At 39.2% G+C, this 22,614-nt stretch overlaps 1 protein-coding gene across 3 annotated transcripts in view; it reads left to right on the top strand.

Annotated features, from left to right (window-relative positions):
- The first annotated feature begins 7,050 nt into the window (after nt 1–7,050).
- slc4a4a (solute carrier family 4 member 4a) overlaps nt 7,051–22,614 on the top strand; it is a 60,116-nt gene continuing 44,552 nt past the window's right edge. For 2 of the 3 annotated variants that reach the window (XM_017695507.2, XM_037531313.1), the window contains exons 1-4: nt 7,051–7,331; nt 7,554–7,632; nt 12,184–12,257; nt 15,820–15,993. In XM_017695507.2, coding sequence (XP_017550996.1) covers nt 7,613–7,632; nt 12,184–12,257; nt 15,820–15,993 — 268 coding nt within the window. In that variant the 5' untranslated portion in view covers nt 7,051–7,331; nt 7,554–7,612. The remainder of the gene's footprint in view (nt 7,332–7,553; nt 7,633–12,183; nt 12,258–15,819; nt 15,994–22,614) is intronic. The other variant, XM_017695505.2, reaches the window with a different exon arrangement.

Here is a 22,614-nt window from a genome sequence, read left to right as displayed (position 1 = left end):
GGACAAGACCAGTTGTTGTCTGGTCCTCTGGAAGACGCTTTCAGCATTGCATGACTGTTCAGTGGCCCAGTTTTCCCCGTAGCCGCCTACTGTGGCACACTGTAGTAACATGCATATCTCTTTGTTTCAGAAGGCACTGACTTATAAAGAATGTGCACAGAAAGTGATGTCAGCATTGCAGAAGTGTCACACTGAGTTTATCCCAACAACTCAGATCTGCGCTACTGTCTTATTTATCCGTTACAGTTTTTTAATGCCATATATCAGTGGTGAGTCCCAGTTTGTGAAGGAAACACTTTTAAGTGACCTTGAAAACATTTGACCAAAAGTAAACTGTCTTGAGAAAATACATTCAAGGCTTCATTGAGTTATATGAGGTTAAGAGGTACAATGAGTTTTAATAATGTTTGTAATCCTTAGAGATTGATTGCACAACCAGGTGTGTTAGAGCAGCGAAATTCACCCACATTGAAATTCAAAACATCTATGAAAATAACATAGTGTTCAATTTTATTGTGTTGATATTTGCTGTGGTCAGAAATGAATTTGCAAGTGTTTAACACTGGGAATACAGCGATACAGGAATTGTAGGCCAGTGCTGATAATGATGTCTAAACATTCATGAAAGATAGTAGTTGGGACTACAGTCATACAGTCATACAGTCACACAGTCATACAGTCATACAGTCACACAGTCATACAGTCATACAGTCACACAGTCATACAGTCATATGCAAAAGTTGGTATACCTCTGAAACTTGACCAGGGGTGTTCAAACTTTTGCATGCAACTGTATGTTAGCGATTTTCAGAGAAAGCTATCAAATAAGCCAAACGTAGATCCATTCATAAACGACTCAAGGTCATTTGTACTCCTTTGGGCCTTGGTCCCCATGTTCTCTTTAGCCAAATTGCCCTCCATGCTAAGTCAACCTTGAAGGGAGAATTAGATAGCAGTTGGGGTGACATAAGGGCAACACCTCAAAGACAAGGCCCCTCCTGAGAGGGGGAGAGCGAGAGATAGATAAGTAGGGTGTTTCCATTAAGCACATTGAGGTTAGTAGACTCTCCACTTCAAAAGAAAGTTGATTCCCACATGAAATGTGGCAGTAAGGCAGCCTTGGATCAAAAGGGCCAAGCTAGAAAGTCCTCAGTCCAAGTCTCAACTCGAAACAGTCAAAAGAGGCACAATAAAAGCACTAACTTCCTCCAGGTTGTTCTGAAGTGCTATTCCAGACTGATGTCCTCTTAGAAGTATAGAGGCCAGGCAGCAACAGGTCCTGTAGGTATGACTTTATTTTCTCATACAGTAATGCACCAACAAACGCAACAGCCTGCTCACCAACTGGAAGAAATACATGCATGTTGTTGAGGGGTAATAAGTGATATAAGCAGCTGCTTAGGGACTCACAGCTGGCCCCTGACAACGTCTGTGTTATTACTGTACCAGTATGCTGTCTCCCAGAGTGAGGGAAAAAAGCAATTGTCTCAAAACAGAATGTACATGTTTGGAGCTGAAGGAAAAGAGTAGGTAGCTCAAAGATAAAGCTGTTTTGTGCTTCTGTTGTGTTAATGTTACACCATATATCTTTTTTGGCTTATAGTAGGAGAACATGAAATAGTCAGTCTGGGGTTTGTCTAATAAAGCAGGTCCACCTTAGACAGGCTTTCAGATTCAGCTTCACAAAACCACACAAACTCAGACACGATTAGCATGTTTTACAATGGCCAGTTATAAATTTGTATTAGCTTGTCATAGTTATCGTTATTAGTTAGCCTCTACTTTTACAGTACATCAACCAGAAAGATGGGGGACCCCCAAAAAATCCTGCCCGGGGACCCTAAAAGGCTAGATGTCTGACCATTTTGAAGATTTTTAAAATAAAATAGTATGGGCAATTTTAACCATAAAATTAGTGATGGGCAATATTGCAAAAATATCATATCACAATCCTCAGTACATGATACATATCGCTTCCTTTAAAAAACATGAATACAGTGATTTTTATTCAGCTTTTGTTCACATACTTCACTGCACAAAATCCAATGAAACAGGGCTCAGTAGGGTTTCTATGTAATGAAACATGCCATTGCTCTTTAAACATAGACGACAGTGTTTCTTACAGATATGAAATATATTTGCTGTTGAGGTGGGGGATGGGAGCAGACACCAAGCAGAAATAAATAACAAAATTTATAATAGCTACTATTTTTTTATTGCACTTGGCTATTGCAAATACACAGCTTTTCACTGACAAGACTGTAGGTAAGACAACTAAAACTTTTTTCCAGTTTTAATTAATTTCTTCTTTAAGTGTGACTGATATATTTCTCCCTGTAAAACTATATACTGTCACATGGATATATATATATATATATATATATATATATATATATATATATATATATATATATATATATATATGAAATAGATGGTCTGACTTGCTGCCTGACTCATCACTATGTACAATGCCAAGTATTGGCTAGAGTGGTGTGAAGCAAACCACCACTGGATTCTGGAACAGTAGAAACCTGTTTTCTGGAATGATGAATCACGTTTGTCTATCTGGCAGTCTGATGGACAAATATGAGTTTGGTGGATGCCTGGAGAATGCTACCTACTGGAATTCGTAGTGCCAACTGTAAAGTTTGGTGGTGGAGGGATAATGGTCTGGGGCTATTTGTTGGGATTTGAACTTGGCACCCTAGTTGCAGTGAAGGGTAATGTTAATACAACAGCATACCAAGACAATTGTATGTTTCCACCATTGTGGAAACAGTTTGGGAAAGGCCCTGTTCCAGCATGACCGCATCTCTGTGCACAAAGTTTGGTGTGCCTTTCCCAAACTGTTTCCAGAATGGTGTTAGTATACCTCTGTAACTTGACCAGGGGTGTTCAAACTTTTGCATAAAACTGTATGTTAGTGATTTTCAGAGAAAGCTAACAAATAAGCCAAATGTAGAACCACTGTTAAGCAACTGGATGCCAGTACTCCTTTGGGCCTTGGTTTAATAGAACTGATAGGTCCCCATGTTCTCTTTAGCTAAATTGCCCACCATGCTAATTCATCCTTGAAGGGAGAATTAGATAGCAGTTGGGGTGAAATAAGGGCAACACCTCAAATACAAGGCCCCTCCTGAGAGGGATAGAGATAGATAATTAGGGTGTTTCCATTAAGCACATTTAGGGTTCACTTGAACTAAGGTGCCAAGTCCAAATCCCAACAAATAGAATTAGATCATTATCCCTCCACCACCAAACTTTACAGTTGGCACTGTGCAATCTGGTAGGTAGCGTTCTCCAGGCATCCACCAAACTGTGCACAAAGTTTGGTGTGGAGGAACTCGACCCTGAACATCTCTGGGATGAACAGTAACGGTGAATATGAGCCAGGCCTTCTTGTCCAACAAGTGTCAGACCTCATAAATGCTCTTTTGATTGAATGGGCACAAATTCCCACAGAGACATTCCAAAATGTTGTGGAAAGCCTCGACAGGAGAGTGGAGGCTATTATAGCTACAAAAGGGGGTCCATTCCAAATGAACGCCCATTGTTTGCTAATGGGGTGTCCAACAAGCTCATATATGTGTGGTGTTCAGATATATAGGTGTGGTGTCCTTAATACTTTTGACCATGTAATGTAGCTCTTCAAAGCTGAGTCTGTGGACGACATTCACTATTATTTGAGTTGTCACAGAGAACACGGTGTGATTATTCAGCAAAAGTGTGAGGTGACTCCTGTGACCTGCTTCATTTGAGCAATACCTGAAAACTCTGCCTTGCTTAAGCCACCGTGACTAAAAGATGTATGAGACATTAATGTTTACCAGACTTCCCTGCAACAATCTTACCAAATTCAGAACAGTTCCTCAAAGATGTTCAGGGCAAAGCACAATAATAGTAATACAAAAAAAGAGAAAAACAATACAAGTGTTACTTTTGTTATATTACTTATAAATAAATATGTAATTAATGACTAAACTGTATCAAAAGTTTGGGCACCCTGGTCAAATGACATGATTTGTTGATATTCTAAGTGAAAATAAGGGAACACATCCTCTACAGGGAAGTCATATTTTAATGCACAGTTACTTTTTATTTGCTGAACTTTTTTTTGCTGGGAAAAAATAAAGTGTAAAATATGGCCAGTGCAAAATGCTCATTTTATACGTGCATATCAAATAAATAGAAATTGTGCAGTAAAAATTGCAGACAAGTGCCATATATAAGTCCAAGTAAAGGAGTTGTTGACTTATTTTCACTTAAAAAATCAGCAAAACATTTTTGACATTTGACCTGTGCTATTTAAACATATGCATACGACTGTATACGTAAGTTGTTCACCACAGAAAAGAACCGTTAATGCTTTCAAATAGTTCTGTAAGTTGTCCTTCTATATATAACCTTTGCCTTCACCCTTTAGGAGCCCCGTTTTGTTTAAAGAGTGTAGTTTAACAGGACTGAAGCTTGTATAGCTTCACACTGGTAGCTGTGGTTAACAGTTAATGGTTGATTCTATCATATAATCAGTAATAACTGTAAGATTTCAATCATTATTCAGTAGTCTGAAAACAAGGAGGAGCTCTGAGAGTTGCAAATCCCAGAATCTCAGCGGGACTCAGTAAGGCGAGCTTAGAAGAAACCTAATTAACTGCAGTGACGTTTTATGGTCGTCCCAGCCTTCATCTACTAATGATCTGTTTTTGATGTTTGTTCTCTCTGCGTCTTGCAAATGTGAGGCAAAGCTTACGTACACAGTGTGGGCTTGATAACATGTCCAGACAAAATGTTTCGCCTCATTTGATTAGTTTCTTTCATACAGATAAGCCAAAGCGGGACGTAAATAAACACAGAATAACATCAGCAATGAATCAAGTGTTTTATCTGCTGTATCACACATCAAAAAACCAAACGGCACTCATAAAAAGATGAATGTAATTGTTAAATCGTTTTTTGTGACTTTTATGAACGTGCGTTTGTGAGCAGCTGATGTTGTGAATCACGATTCATCCTTACCGCTATATGGTGTGTGTTCCCATGAGGCCTAATGAACGGCTGACCTTCACAAAGCCCAGCTCACTCTCCCTTTGTGAATTAGACCTTGCCATGTACTAGATTAGAACCTGGAACCTGCTTAGAAGAAGACACGTCCATGCAAAGGCGTGCATGTTTCTGTGTCCACTTTGTCTTTCTTTGTACAACGGAGCCCAAACATGTGAGACCACAGTGAAAATTGGGGATCTTTTTTTTATTGAAAACTGGAAATAAACTAGAATTTTGATAAATGTAGAACAAAAAAAGTTATGAGAAGTAAAATGAAGAACAAATATTCAGGATTTTGCACTATTTCTAGGCCACTATTCCATTTTAAGCACATGACCATGTCAAGGCCTTTGTACAAAAAAGGTCAGATATTTTTAATCTGATCTTTTCCACTGAAGCTCTTGATCCAACGACTCTCAGGCGAAGCTGATCTACTCATCAGAGGCTCCTGAACAAACTTGTGGAGTTCATGCCAGCTTGAATGCATGCTGTCATTAAAGCTGAAGGAGAAGTGACAAACGTGAAAAAGTGAAATCCTGAAATTCATGAAAACGTTTCAAGGCTTCTGATTTCCACTCAAAGCATTATGCTGATAATACAATTCGTATTGAAATATGTCGTCTTAAATTAGACGTCACAAGTGGTGACTAGTCTCACACCACTGTAAATATGGACTACAGCTGTTCAAGCTGTTGTCATTTGATCTGGCACAGTAGCTCATAACAGCTATGCTGATATATTAGGAAGATTGAGGTGTTCAGGGCTGAAAGATAGTAGAGGACACTTGATAAAATTTTTTAAACACCGCAGTGTCACTGCTGGACAGAGAATAGTCCACCAACTAAAAATCAGCCAGCCAAGAGTGTCCTGTGGGCACCGTCTTGACTTTACATCTACAAGTTGGACCAAAAAGGTAGGAGTCTCTAACAGAGTGGTCAGTGAGTGTTTAAAAACTCCATTACATACACTGCTGTGTCTGATCCACTCATACCAGCGCAACACACACTAACATTTCACCACAACGTCAGGATCACCGCAGTGCAGAGAGTGATCCACCACCTGAACAATACGTGCTCTGTGGTGGTCCTGTAGGGGTCTTGACCGTTACAGAAAAGGATGAAATGGGTCTAAGAAAGTACGCAGAGAAACAGACGCACTACAGTCTGTAACTGTAGAACTACAAAGTGCCCCTATATAGTAAGTGGAGCTGATAAAATGGACAATGAGCATAGAAACACAGAGGTGGTTTCAATGTTATGGCTAATGTTATGTAACTGTATAAATGTAAACACTAGTTAGCTCACTACCCATCTCTGCTCAAGGCCTCTAACGTGTGTTATATTATATTTTTATTATATCCTCGATATGCCACAATATCTGAATCCACAAATTATTGTCTCATAAAACACAAATAATGGTAAGTCTTAAATATAATTCATGATATAATTATTATCTCCAAATTATATTCATAACATACATTTAATCATAATTGTAAGCTGCTTTTTAGCATTCGCGCGAATTACATGTAGACAGAACACAGTTACACATGCATCTGGCCTGTTATACCCGACATATCGTCAGTAGGGGTCGCTGTTTTTCACGTCTTAAAATGAATCGTTAAAGGCGATGGTTGGTAACGTGCGTGATTCAGTTCGTCGAATCGATTCATTCCAACTTCCCCGAATCGATCCTCCAGTTCAACATTCACCGCGGTATTTTCGAAATGTGCTAAAGCGGCATTATGTAGGTTTATGAGTTCAAGCTGTGGAAAATTACATTGCAATATTATTAGAATTCCTCAGCCTGAGGACGCTACAAAACGGTTCGATTCAGTTGCACTAATGAACCGGCTCGATCGATTACGCGAAAAGAGCCGGTTGATAAGAACGATTCACTCACGACTCATCCTTAAATATCGTAGTATGGACGAAATACAGCTCACCTCAGGGTCCGTCAGAGATGGCTCTTAACTTAGAAGTGAGAAATAACAGCACGTGACGCGTGCAGGGCGACACGCGCCTCTCAGAGTGGACTCCACACTTTTAAACCTCCCCATAAATTAGTGCACTTTTTCTCTCAGACCTGCCCCTCGTTGTTCAGGGCGTTCAGGTAAACTCCGGCTACCTCCAACTCTTTGTCGACCTCCCACTTCTGACGTTGGCGGACGGAGGGCTGTTAAAATATGAAACGGACACGTTGAGGCTTCGAGCTGTTTTGCTCTTCTCCTCCTGGACATCACATTTTCACATGTCGAACTAAAGGACCACCAAAGAAACTCACAGAACAAGGTATTTTTTTTTCCTGAGGCTTTTCCCTTTCCTGACTGAACTCATCCTTTTCCCGCCTCGCTTTCTCTTCCATTCGCTGAAGTTTGTGTCAGAGGTCTGGTAGACTGCCCGCTCGACACGGTTGTGTTGAATTTCTCTTCTTTTTTAATATTAATTTGCTGAGTTTATGGAGGTAAAGAACTGTGACTAAGTTTAAGAAATTGTGCCACTTTGTTTTCGGAGGTGACTGAACTGTCTTGGAGCAGCTCCTTCAAATTAGCTGGAAGACCTCAGGATCAGAAATGAGCGGCGCTAAGCACAAGTAAGTGACTGGCTTCAGGCTCTTCACTGTGATTTGCTTTTTTACTCCACTGTTACACATGGACAGCGATACACAGCCAGTTGGGAACCTCTGTCAAACTCCTCACAGAGCGGTGCACAGCATTCAATCACTTCACAGCTTGTAGACTTGACTTTCTCTCTGCTCTCTGCTAATATTGTAACACGAAAAGGAGTTGAACACAAGTCTACACGCTTAAAGCTGCTTCTTCACGGGTTCTTTAGTAAAGGCAATGTTTTAATCAGAATCATGAGCTTCATATAGAACCACTTCTTGCTTAAATGGTTCTTTGCATAAAGTTCTTTGCTGAAGTCTTTCTTCAGATTGATGCAGAATGTGTGTGTTGTATATGGGTCTATATAGAACCTTTTTTTTTAAGTTCTCTATAGCACCAAATAGTTCTTCTCTTGTGACGATGTCAAGCTTTGAACAATAAAATAACCTTTTTTGATGCTACAGAGAACAATTTTCTGTATAGAACCATATACAACACATTTCACCATGCAAAGAACCATTTAGGCAAGAGATGCTTCTACATGGAACCTGTTGCCTTTGCTAAAGAACCTGTAAAGAACCGTCTTCTTAACGTGTGTTGTTTGGGTCAACGGTATCTGAACACAGTCTTCAAACATCTAAAAATTAGAGTTATTAAAAAGGAGTGTAGGGCACTGTGGGTGGTGAGGCTAGACCTGGCTGGACCGCCCTGCTCATGTTTTTTATGCTGTGTTCACACTTTTCTGCAGCTAATAGTGCGATTTCAGCGAGTGGCTCTAAATAATTCACATGAATCAGCTTTTAAAAAGCCACTTCTAACAGTGTCTGCAATGACCAGTAGTTTCAGTGTGGTGGATGCCACTAATGAATGATTTGTGGATTGAGTGCATTAAATGAGCTGGTTTGTCCATTTTTAATGGAGTCAGCTCTCAACCTTAGATTTGCGCATTCAGGTCTACCTAATATGAGTCCAAGTTCTTTCAGAAGTGTTAGACCTTTTCACAAAAGTTCCCACTGCGCCCTATCTGGAATAAGCGGTTAATGATGAAGATGATGATGAGGACAAAAGTTCCCAGAGAGAAATTTTTTTATGGGTGTGAAAGTCCAGTTTGGGCCCAGTGCATGTCACATATTTAGCAAGTTCACTGAATATTGTTTTTTAAGGTGGTCAGGATGTAGCAGGGAAAGCAGTGGGCTTCACAGTTCAGAATGTTTTTGCCCACAGTCCTCCTGAATGCCTGTTGTGTCTGCGTTTGTTCCATAGGTGGCAATGGAGTTTTGGGGAGGCAGAGCACTAAATAGGGGTTGAACAAACCTCTGCTTGTTCACTCAGATCACTAATCTCTACCCAGAAAGCCAGGAGGGAGTTTAAACAGTACCCCCTGCATCCCTTTAGCCTCATAAAAAGGACTCAGGGGTCCTTAACAAACACGCACCTTGATAAAGTGTTACTGAGAGCCTGATTGTGGTCACTAGCTGTCTGAAGAACATAGTCATTTTGCGTTTTGCTGTTTGAATATAAATAGAAGGTCTGATATTAATAGCGGTCCACACCTGACTGTGCTCTGCTGACTCAGGAAGGGATGAGTGTGCATCGTGCTCACTCAGGCTTTGCGGTTCCCAAAGTCATGTGTCAGAGAACGACCGCTTATCACATCTCTTTCTGTCTCGCTTTCTCTCTCTCTCTGTCTCGCTCTCTCTCTCCTGGTGCTGCTCCATCTCTCCTCAGATGTGCAACTTTCTTTTTTAAAGGGAAAGAGGGCAGTACTGCTGTTCCTAAGACAAACAAAAAGAGGCACTGAAAGGAAACGAGAGAAACCATTGTCTCATAGAGCATACAGTCAGACCTATAATAAACCAACTCACTGCTGAACAAAACCGCGTAAGTCCAAAATGACAACTTTACAGGAGAAAGAATAAACATACTTTACTTTTAATGTAAGTCAATGGAACCAGAACCCCCCCCCCCTTCAAGTCATTTTGGGTCATTTCTGTTGGTCAGACATGTTCAGATTATCTCAAAAGCTGAAAAACGATGAATAATAAACTGATTGTTTCATTAAATTCTGTGTAACAAATTGGATCTTCTCTTAGGAGTGAGTGACATGGAAAAATATATCATGATGCTTGAAAACATTTTAGGCAATGTTTTCTGACGTTTGATAAATTGGAATAGAAAAATCGTGAGTTTGTTTTTTTAATGTTTCACATACAGCTCAGTGTTTTTTAAATAATGGCAATAATCATAAAGTTCTCAGAAAGACATATTAAGATGTAACTTATCACAGTAACAATAAAATATCATTTTGTCCATGACTTTTACTCACATTACATGATGCATGTGGAGTTATTATATATACAACTTTGTATGTACAAATGGCACTTGATATAAAATGGTAACGGCTCTGCATTAAACTCATATGAGAGACAATTGTATAGTTCTTCAGAATGATTGCAGTTGCAGGAAGGCACATTATTGAACCATACTTTCGTAATTTCTTTAGTCATATTTAGCTAATACTAGCATTGTTTCATGTTTCCATACAATATTAACCTATATTTTATACTATATATTGACACTATATATTTTACAGCTGAAATATCAAAGTGCTCAACTCCAGACGCCTCCAGATTTATTTGTGATAAGAGTAGAAAGCAGGTTATATGATCTTTTAGACTGGCCTGCTTCAGCAGTTTGGTATTTGTTCTCCTGTGATTGAGGGTAGGACTTGGCATTTTTTCAGTTTGCCTGATAGCGTCTGGTTGAGATAATGTTATGACACTGCATGCCTCAGGGGCCCAAGCACTGCTATCAGGCAAACCAGCTCCATCCTTCCTGTTGATGATCGCTTCTTTAGTTTGTATTTATGCTTTTGAAAACATGCAATTCGCTATAGATGCTGCAGGGAACAGTTGCAGATGGAAAAACTAGTTTTAATTTTTTTTTCTAGAAAACAAAGCGCAGTTATTTAGGGTTTTTCATATTGGTAAATTATTAGCATTTCACAGAAACAGTTACTGCCATATAAGTATTAAAACAGGACACCTTTTATCTCTTCCTCAGAACAGATCTATGAAAGCGATAATAAGCCCTCATACTTACGTCACGAAAGTGTGTCGCAAATCACGTTAAAAAGTGTAGTGAACTCCTCTGCATGCTCAACTTTGTCTCTTAAGCACTTTCCATGACCATGTTGTTTGGTCTTTGGACCTTTCGTACCTTACACCTGAGAAAGCTGGATGAGAGAGGGAATCAGTGAGAGAGAGAGATAAGTTGTGTGTCACACCTTGCAAGGAAGCAATAACCTTTGGGCTTTGTTTTTTGCGGAGGAATGGCTTCACTCCCACCTATCAGGCAACCAGCTTTGGGTTAGTGCCAAAACATTTATATGCAAATTGCACTGTTAACTTTAAATAGACATTGGTGAATGTCCTCAGAAGAGCCTTTTGTCAGAAGCTGTTAGTATGTGTGTTTAGCTGAACCAACTGTGAACCAAAGAAAGTCTTTAAGGCAAAGATTTTTTTCCTCTTATTTGCATGGCTTAAAGTATCCATTAACTTTGAGCTAGCCAGAAGAAATATGATCAAAGTTTTGAATTGAGTTGATCAGCAGATATTAAATTACAGAGGAATACAAAGCTTTCAGTGGCTTGAAAGGGTAAAAAAAACATTTCACATGGAAAACGACAGATGATCAGAGGAACTCCTTGCATGTTATACTCCGTATAATGAATTCTTGGTATATTAAAAAGTGTTGAAAAATCATATACCATAGTTTGTTGTTCATTTAACCTTCTTCACCTTAATGGAAACAGTTATTGTTTGGAGAAAATTTCATGTCTGTTATACTCAACTTGTTATAAGGAACCCTCATACAGGAAATGAGTTTATTTTGGCCATGTTATGAGCTCCTACATTATACCCCCAAGAGAAGCTCATCTAATCCTCAAAGGGCAGATGATTGCAAGGCAGCCACGTGATGCCCCACCTGCCTGTTAGTTTGGTATGTGTGTGCTTATTGAGGCCAGCCGGAGGAAGTTTCTCATATACAGTCCGTGGGTGTGAACTGCATTCTTAGCGCATATTCCGGCCATGTGGAGCCTGTTGCGCTGTCCGCCATTACCCTCTTGGGCTGATCTGGGATCTGTGCATGACTGCCCAGTTGCAGATCCTGTCCTATCAAAGTCAATTAATGTCTAGCAGTGACGCTCAGCCTGCACCCCCCACCTCCATCCTTCCCCCTCCCAAGCAGGCTGGATTACCCGCCCGGCGTCTACCTGCCACCTCCTTGTGTCCCCCTCAAGGGCAGTAGCTTTGTCAGGGATAGAAATGAGTGCCGTTAACCCTGCTGGCTGACCACCACTCCAGGGCTGGATCCAGAAGTAGAATTTCCTCCCTTGTTAGCGATCGCTGCTAACCTGGGACCATGGCTAGCCCTAGCAGTAACATATTGCAGGTGAACCAGCCAAGGCACTACGGCTCAACGCTGTCTCTAGAAGAGAAATGTGAGCAGTCTTTCTTTCTCTTCTACTATTACAGGATGGAGGACGAGGCGGTGTTGGACAGGGGGGCGTCTTTTCTCAAGCATGTCTGCGATGAGGAGGAAGTCGAAGGTAAGGTCAATAGCTAACTTTCTTTTAACTTGTGATTTTCGTTTTTGTCTAGGGGTAATTGATGTGTACTAGTACAGGTCAACTGTTATGCTGTCTTAGGCTAGACATTATAATTCAGTAAAAAAGAAATTAGCTACTTGATCATTGGCTAGTTTTTATTTGGGTGATGTGACGAAGATGTAGTGTAGGGACACATGACGTTGTGTTTACTTTGCTAATCGCCTCCTGATCTACTTGGCCAACTGTCTTGGACATTTTTCAAGTCTGGGTAAGTGTGTTATGCGTATGGGTTACAGGATTTTTGAGACTTTTGTAGGCCATTCCTGAACCATCATGTCTAGACTTAATTAATGAACATGAATTGAACAGCACTCTCATTAAAACCTTTGTAAGAAAGTCCTTTTCTTGGGTCTTAAAGTTACCACAGTATGACATTAGATATGACATTTTACTTGTTTCTCAGAGTGGATTAACTAATAAGTGGCAGAGAAACCAAACTTCTTTGATATGTTGTTTAGGAACAGATTTTAAACAATTCATTTTGCATTTCTTTTAAATATATGTTATATATGTTAATATATGACAGTACCTTTTACATTAGTTTCTATCAGTAATATTCCTTTTATCTCTTAACATCCATCCTGATTAGGTATGAGTGCCAATACACACTAAGTGATCTTGACATTTTCCCCTACAAAAGAGAGTGGTATGTTGAAAACCATTAAGGTCATTAGAACTGCAACATAATTGAAAACTGTTGGGATGGGTAAAAGTTTCTCGTGATCACTGTACTTTTTAAAGACTGCAATATTTCCTTTCACCTCTGACTGAACTCTCACACAAACCCTCCACTTCCTCTTGCCAGAGTGAAGCTGAGTGTTCCCAGGTTGTAGGTCTAAATCCCTTAAGGTGGACACTTCCTATTCCAATTACCTCTTAAGTCATTTCATTGTCGGTGCCAAAGAGGTCTCAGCTAACGTCAAGTTAGCACCAAGACGTGTTATGTTCACAGCAGTACCACATGCACTTGAGCTATATTATGGGCGTTGTAGCATGTAGCACTGACAGCAAGATCTGTTACATAGTTGAAGCCACATTGCCGCTTTAGCAAGTAGCAGTGACTTCTTGTGGGTGGTAATTTCTAAGTTTCTTTTTTAGAAAGATAGTTAAATATAAAAATATCATAGCCTAGTAAATAAACACGAAGCAGCATTTATAAACCATGATAGAGCATTTCGCCTTTTTTAAGCTTCATGGCTATATTAGCATGCTGGGAGTGCATGTGGCTGCATTGACCAGCTTTCCTCTGGAACGCGCTGTCCCAGTCTCCGTGTTACTCGGGTAACTGGAGGTGCTGTGCTCCGGCAGCCCACAGGGCTCAGCCAGACGCAGGGAACTTTATCCAGTGACAAACAGTGTGCCACTCTAATTCAGTCTGCTTTCTATGGCTTTTTAGAAATGGGTTCCTCTAAAAAGGGCAGGAAGCCCAGTACAAAGCTGGGCAGGCAATGTGCAGTTCCACCCTCCTTACCTCTCCTTTTCCTTCTATTGCTTTTTTACTCCCTTTTCCTTACTTTACTCTCTCTCCATCACTGTTATTTATCCCCCCTCCCCTTCTTTCGTTCTTGCTTTCTGTCTAGCTTTTTTGCTTTCGCATTCTCTGGTGCCTTTTCATTTCCCATTCCATCATGTTGCAGATTGGTGATCATGCTCACGCCTAGCCCTGTTTCATTTTTCAGCATCCAATTTCTTTTCCTGTCTGAATTTACAAGATCTAGACAGAGACTGTTTGTGATTGCTCAAATATGACCTGCAAATCACTGCGGGTCATATTGTATATCCTGACCTGTCAGTTTAATGTTTGTTGTGGTCCAAACTTAGACAGAAAATTAATTAAAATGTAGTATGCTGAAAATAGTCAACAAACATCTCAACAACAAACTCTGACAGCTTTAATAGTCTTTGTAGAACCGTATCAATTTGCAGTAACATAGCCTTTTAAAAGATGTCATCCTGGCTTTAGCCTAGAGAATGAACTGGTTCTAGGCTCTCTAGAACTGACCATGTGTATTGATGAGGAGAAGAATGAAGTGCAGTTAGGAGCATTGCCTGATTGTCATCCAACAGTAATGAGTGCTTTAATATAACTTTTGAGAGGACCTCACACATCATGCAACTTCTGCTCACGTACTAGAAGTCCACTTTGTAGCTTTTGTTAGTCTGGACAGCAACTGCTTGACGTAACATCCAAGTTGGACATCAAATGACGATCTTATAGTCATTTTGTAGTCTACACAAAGAATGTGCATATCACAATATTAGCAAACTATTGTCTAATGTGTCTGAGCATGGGTGGGTTTCCTACTGGGTCATGACACCTGGAAAAGCTCAGAGCCAGACAGAGAACATGCATGACATGGAGTTATACCACAGAGCCTTGCCACTCTGTCCTGTAACAGACGATTCTGTATCAGCAGCCATATCAGGAATTAGCACTAAAGAAATATTTATAGAGATGTAAAGGTATATTAGTATATAACCATTGCTAATCTTGGTATTTGCTTTTATGTGTAATAAGTCTTTTCTGTCTTTATTGCTGTTTGTTACTTCTGTGACTGATCTGCTGTGCACCATTAAAATCCAGAAAACTCTAAAGGGAGTATATTTTGTTTTGTAATCTCATCTTTCTAGCTAAGTCTGTCTGGTTTAGCTTTCCTGAGATTAATATGCTCTGAGGTCAGATAGCATATAGCATCATTTTGTTTTGATTCAAATACCGAAAAAGGTTACTGTGCATGCCATAGGGTGCTTCGAAAGGCTGCAATCAGGTGGACATCAGATTTTCAAAGGATGGAGTGTGACTCAGAGAGAAGGAGCTAAATATTGAAAGTTCACTGCTACCTGCTCATTTTTATCAGACAAAATATTTGGCTTAGCAGTCTACTTCAGACCCTTCTTTTGAGGACCAGACAGTTTTTTGGGCTGCCCCCTTGAATGCTGAGGCCATTTCCTGTATAAATTGCGCTAAGGAAGTGGTTGGCATTTATTTACATCCTTACTTTGGTAAGAACACCAAACGTCTCTCCCAGTGGACCACAAGGAAACAATTGACACCCAGCTCCTGACCTCAAAGTCTTGAAGAACATTTCCTTTCTTGGAATTAGTTGCTGTGGAAGTGACTTACTGTAAGAGTTTTTAATGTTCCAATAACCCAGGTGCTTTGACTGGCCTTCATAACTAAAATTCAGGAGTCAAATACAGCCTTAATAGAATATATTGATAAAAGACCAGTTTAAAAGACATCTGACGTGCTTATGTATGGGGCAAGGGAAGTTGATCCTAGGCCAATACTCTTTCCTGTTTATCGCTTCAGATATATTAGTAGACAAAGCAAGCTAATCTATATCACACAGAATAATGGCTTTATGTTTTATTTTCTCTGGTGTGATGTGGAAGTGTTTATTCTTGCTGATGCTGTCCAAATTTAAAAATGAATGTCTCCCTTGCGATTCTGTGCTGTCTCTAATTGTGTGTCTCATAATTATTGTCTTCTCGCTTCCAGGCCACCACACCATCTACATTGGTGTGCACGTGCCCAAGAGCTACCGGCGTCGGAGGCGCCACCGCCGGCGTACCAGCCACAAGGACAAAAAGGAGAAAGTGATGGAGAATGCCTCAGACAGGTCGGATGCCGAAAACACTGAGGAGGCCAGCAACAGCATCCTCAAACCACTCAGTAAGTGCCTGCCAAAGAGCCGTCAGCTCACATTAGTGCCCGGTTCTCTTTCAAAGAACCAGTTTTTTAAAAACACACACTCACATGCGCATGCAGACACCCATACAGCTGCAGGCCAAAGCCACTGCTGACTCAACTTCGTCAGAACCGATATCTAGAGCTGCCCAGCCAGTGGATGAGCGTGTTTGGACAGAGAGGAATGAAGGCCCCTCTGTGTAAGTAATAGCCACACGAAATAGGCCATGGTTGCCTGATGTGAGTCATGGAGTAAAGGATGTGTGTGTGTGTGCAGCTGAGATATCTAATGGTGAGGGAGATTTGACCTGAGGGAAATCACTTAGGAAGCGTTTCTGCCGATTTGGACATCGAGGTTTTAAATGGTCCTTAATGATGGCTGTAGGGGGCAAGGGATAGAGTGGGATAGTGAATCAGAGAAGAAAAGAATAAACATGAAGGACGCAGAGGGAGACAAAGGAAGTGTCAGTCATGTATTTGAAAGTCATATATCCAGCCCATTCGCCTACAAAAGAACAAGACTGGATGCAGCTTTGTGATGACACTGTAGGATATTCCAGGCACCCTTTCACTGTCCTCTCACTGCGCACAGCTGTTAATGGAAAGTTCCCTCAGGCTGTAAGTGCAGTTACACTCTGCAGGAGGTTCATAGCTTACCTTATCCCCACTGTTCTGCTAACCATTCATCCTCATAGTGTCCCTGTTAAAATAAAACGTGACTTAGAATGGACCTAGAATGGACATAATGCTATAGAAAGCAATGTAATAAATAAATTGAATACCTTATATGGAAGTCACATTAATTTACATCTGACCTTGCCAGAAAGAGTGATCGATTTTGTGAGAAGACAACTCAGTGAGTCTGAAAGGATGTGTAGCTGTCAAGAAGTCATTCATGAAAAATGGAAGTAGAGAAAAAAGAATATTTGAGAACTAAACAAAGAAGCTGCTGGTGTTCTTGAAGCTATGGACAGATCCACTCTAGAATCCAGAACTTGTGAGAAGCAGAAAATGCAACCAACTTCTATGACTGAATTTTAGACGTATGGAAAAACATTCAGTATTCACTTGAAATTTAAATACTTTGTACTTAATAGCTGTTTGAACTAAAAATGAAATGATTGAAGGTTGGTCTCTGATGTTTGTACAGTACTGTACACTGTGTCGTTTCTTGTTCCCACATCTATTTTTTACATCTATTTTTTACATGTGAGTGATTTTCTGTAGGAAATTGATATTGTGTGGTAGAAGATTACAGCAAGCTTAAGAGTAACAATGTGCTGGCTTTTCGCCACTGGATCTCTGTGGTCTAAAGCTTGTGTACAGAGGGGAGATTGACCTTTTGTCTTTAGATGGATTGCTTCCTGCTTGTTATCTTTGATCTGGATGCTTGTTTGCCATTATCAATCATTCTCTATTATAAGCTACCACAAATGAAGTAGTAAATCTGCTTAAAATGTAAGAAGCAGTTTTCAGTTTGTTTTGTTTCCCAATTTGAAAGGAGCTCAGATTGACTTCCTCTCTTGTAATGTTTGTGAATAGTGCTGTGGTAGCTTCTTGCAGAGGAGTTTGTAGGAATCTCTTGTCAGACAAGTAGTGAGGACTATTAATGTGCTTTAATAATGCTGTTGTAATCTTATTCTAGTAGCTGCATTTCTGCTGATTGCTACTGTGGTGCTTGCTGAATAAAGGTGTTAGTGTAAATACAATTTGATAAGAGTTTGTAGGTTTGCCTGGTAGGCCTGGACATCTGTCGTTGTTTTTTTACGTACACACATTTCAGAACTAAAAAGTATAACTTTCAAAATAATAAATAGCTAAAAATGGTTAGAAAAAACACAGTGAACCAAAGACATGTTGCTATCATTCATTTTTTTCTAGCACCAACATGGCCAGTTCATTTGGTTTAGTAAGCCATGGATATTTTGGGATATTTCCACTACAGCCCAAGTAGTTCAACCCACACATTTGCTATTGTTCAGGCTAGATTCTGATGTTTCTGGCAGCCCTCATCCCCCCTGTTGGTTGGTTGCTTCTATGAACATGAAGAAACGCTCTTGTCCTCTCCCTCTGACAAAAGCCTGCCTTTGTGCCTCTGTAGGCGCACTATGAAGGATTCATTTACATGCTGGAACGTGGACAGGTTTCACAGGAGGCTGTTTATGATGTTGGAAGCGGCCCTGTTGCTGGTCTGGGACTAGATTAGCACGTTTTCTTACAATGGGATCAGACAGGACTCTAGCAGATCACTTCTTGCAATAACTTAATTTCATGAACTTTTCCATGCATGCTGAAAGAATTCCAAAGGAAGGAATTTTCTCAGTGTTTAGGTTCAGTAGTGTAAACTATAATGTTCGTGTTGCCCCAGTGCCAGAAGACTGAACATTATGATAAAAATGTTCAAGGCAGTATGCTATCCTATACACGTTGTTCACATCTGAAACATCATGGTTACAGATAAGGGGGGCATTCATTCTGATGGACGTACTGTTTGTTTTCTGTGTCAGATTAAGAGATTGCCCAGTATCTCAAATATTTCTAGTCAGTAGTAATGGCTTTAGGGCTGTAGTAACTAGTTGACAGTTTGTCGATGTGGAGTTTTTATTGTTGACGCCTTGTTTACTTTAAAAAAAAGTGCATTATAATGTTCATATGTGCGTTAATTCCAGCAGACCTGAATATACCATAAACACACATGGCTTTGTAGTTACATTAATAACCATAAGAAGAAGTCTTCTAGGGCACACACTGAACTTGGAACGATGACTTGGAGATGAACTCAAGCTGTTTCACAGCAGCAAGACAATGCACAAATTGGAATGGGTTCCAGTATGTTTTCTGCTTATTAGTGGGAAAGTTCTTGTAACTATTGGGCCTAAGTGCTTAATTTTAGGCTAGTAAAATAAATATTAGGTCAGATGTTGGATAATGGCATGTCTCATGAAAGAAACACAGGATAAATGTAATGCATGGGACGATAAATATGTTTTAGGGTGATTTCGGGAAGATGAAGTTGTGAACATCAACACTTAAAATCCTGTAAAATATATGGTCGTAAAATCACAAATGTGTCTTTCACGTTAGTAAACATAACAAACTGCAGAAGTGCATCCAATGATGCATCATATGTTACCCAGGAAATTAAGACATGCCATGCTTAGAATCATGTAAATGGTGATAAAATAAAAAAAAAAGTGTCCTAGAATTGATAAAACAGGAAATTAATAAGGCGAAAAATAAACTAACAACAAAAAGATGTAGTGAAGTAATATAAAGTTTTAAGTTTAAAACTATTTGTGGACTAAATTAACAATTAAAAGGCTTTCTTTTTAAACTGTAATTTCTTTGATTCATTCATTCCTTTGATTCAGCCGATAGCCTATTTAAATGTGACATTTATTGGTTTTGGGATTCCAAAATTGTGGCAGAACATGCATATAAACAAAAACAGTTTGGAATCTCAGATTTTCAAATTGAGATTTCTTGTGACATTCTTTATTTGTCAGTGAAACAGGAACACAATCATTAGAGTAGTCAGTTAATTGAGGACATAGTTGATAGATTAAACAACTGCTGAAGTACTCATTAGTTGCAGTCCTAAATGACTGTACAACATGAAATATTGTTTGAGAACAGTGTGGTAGTGCAATATACGGTATAACAGTGAATACACTGAGGATACTTTATTTCCCTTACATCCACAGTTACAGTCATACAGTTAATGCTTGATAATTGAACTGCAAGTAAATGAGAATAGTTAATAGTCATTATGGAGTTGAGCTTGAGATTCATATAAGTAAAGCCAAATTGTAGAGAACAAATGGTCAAGTGATATCAGTACTTCAGAATTGTGTACACTTTTAAAAAAAATCTGCAGTATTGTAAAGGAAAAAAAAGAATCAATTCCTGTCCCCAAGCAGAATGGTTCACTTACTTACTCCAAACATGTGATCTGAAATCCCCAGATTGGTATGCTGGACCCTATCTGTTCAGTCTCATGAAGAGCACTGGGATCGGTTTAACTCAGGTTTTCTCTCTATTCTAAAGCTAACAAAATCAGATTATGTGGCTTAATCATCATGTAAAGGCTGCTATGCCATGCCCCAAAGCTGTTGTGTATTGTCAAGATGCAGAAAATGCATGACACAGCATGTGAGTTTTCTTTTCCAGACAAAAATAAACAACACTACTAGTACCACTACTACTAACTGTAGAAGTATGCTGTACAATTACAAACAGCAAAATCACACACCTCTTCCTTTTGTATAAAGTAGAATGTCAAAGAAATGATTGCCCTGTATTCTGTTACTGAGGGTAGTTGTTTAAGCAAATTTAATTAATGCCAATAGCTTGTGTAAATTTGGCCTTTTGATTCTTCTCTAAGTCTAAAATAATACTGTTATCCAGGTGTGGATATTGCGAATGTGGGGATAGTGAATCCTATTTTGATGAGATCATCACAGGGATTGAACATCTTAAATGTTAATTATGCTTGAGCTGGTTATTATAAGTACTGTATCTGTCAAATAGGGGATCATGGTAGACCATTTATGGTGTTTTGCAAAAAGAAGTTTGTTCTCACAAAAGACTGGAAGAGATCAAGCACAGATTGGATAGATATATAAAGATTAGATAAGATGAGAATGAGAATGGAATCATGCCAGTGTCACTGTAAATATTACTGTTATATAAATGAACCTTTAACAGATGCTTTTCAATAATCATAGTATCAAGTTTAATATGGATTAGACTGTCTAGTTTGTATGTGAATAAAGATTCATCTAATATAATTCAATAATTTTACCAAATTCAGACAAAGGATTGAATTGAAATCTATATCATAAACCATAAAATCATTATATGGTTTAAAACATTCTGTAAAGTTGCTTGGAGCATCCTGGTTCTAAGATCTGCTGAACAGTAGAGTGATATCAGACATTCCTGTCCAAATACTTCCACATCTTGAAACAACATAGTTATTCATAGTCTTGTTTTCTTGCTTTGCATGCTTATATGGCAGAATAGGCATGACAGCTGTTGTATCAGACTATTTTGTATCTTGGGCACAATGTTTTGAAAAGATGTCCCCACCCCATTCTCGTATATTTGGCCTAGCACAGTATTGTAAAGTGTGAAGATGGGAGCTAGTCAGCTCATGTGTTGAGCAGGATGTCCCACAGACCATCTCTTTAGCCATAAGGCAAGAGAACCAGCCCATGGTAATCCTCTCTAAAGCAGTTAGTCTCTCCCCCCACTGCAGGTTATTATTAGTTAATCTAACCTTCTTCCTCACCATACAGCTTGCCCCTAAATGTGAAATGGCTAACGATAAAGAAAAGTACTGGGAAAGTCTCTAGTTAGTTCAAATATTGGGTAATTTTACACTTTACATTTGACTAGTGGTTTGGAGTAGAGTGGCTGTTAGCAATATTGTGGGCATTAATTACTACAGATATAGATTTTTAAAAATAGATAGAGAATTTGGCGTGCTTGGTTTGTTAAATGTTTGTATGTATGATGATAGTATGAGCATTATCAAATCTCTCCCATTATTCCTCCAAATAAAATGAGATAATCTGAGGTTGATATTATATGGAGTATTATACAAGTTTGTTTTGGTGGATTATACCAGGGATTACCTGTCTGCACAATCTATGTTGTGATATTAAACAGTGTAATTATTGCAAATGTCTACCAAAAAGGACATATGCACTGGATCATGTGTAGCGTCTTGTGTCTGCCCATGCTGTTTTCCATGAGTGTGGTTGGGATTAGAGGTGCTTACAGCCTGCACAACCACATGTCTACCCACATGAAGAGAACAGACCACAGACGTAGTGCCCATGAGTATAGTGTATTTGGGTGCTCTCACAGTGGATTTCACATTGTGCTGTAGACTGTGTGTCAACCAACAGATTTTAGTCAGTTTTGAGCCATCAAATCAGTTTTTTCATTGTTTGCATCAGGCTTTAAAATGCAACACCTTCATATTCTAGTTTGTCGGTATGACAATTTTTTCCCCTCATAATATTCATGTTCGCAGTGTGGTTTAAAGAACTAAGGAGATCTGGGTAGATCCCATGTCTTTATAACCTTTGTTGGTTTCTCAGGGCTACCATTATGGAATCCCTGTCCAAATGTCAGATGTTAGCTAAGGCAGGATTAGTTGTGGTCTTTCTGTCCACTGTCTCCCATCTTTGTCAGGGGTTGAAATTAATTTGGAGTAGGTAAATGAGCTTGTATCTGATTAGTATGCAGTTCGAAAATTACTATATAGTGTGCACAGATGCTTTTGTTTGTTTAATGATACAGAGAGTACATTCAGCAGTCTGGTTGAACATTGTTAATGTAACATACTAGGGGTTGGGAAATATTATGGTATTAAAAATCATTGTACTCCTAGTTTTTGATAGTATTTTTAAATTGTGGCACTCCTGGTTTCAACATATCAAACTTCAGAAAAAGTTAATTTTGTGTACCATGAAAACATCTTGAAATATCATGATGTTTTATTTTTGCTATATTCAAATATATATATATAGCTGCTGTAATTTTTCAGTTTTTGACATAATTTGAAAATGCCCCTTGCTCTTTATGTTGTGTGTA

Source organism: Pygocentrus nattereri, chromosome 20 (assembly GCF_015220715.1).
Source record: "Pygocentrus nattereri isolate fPygNat1 chromosome 20, fPygNat1.pri, whole genome shotgun sequence".
NCBI lineage: Eukaryota > Metazoa > Chordata > Actinopteri > Characiformes > Serrasalmidae > Pygocentrus > Pygocentrus nattereri.
This window is presented reverse-complemented; position numbering and strand designations above follow the sequence as displayed.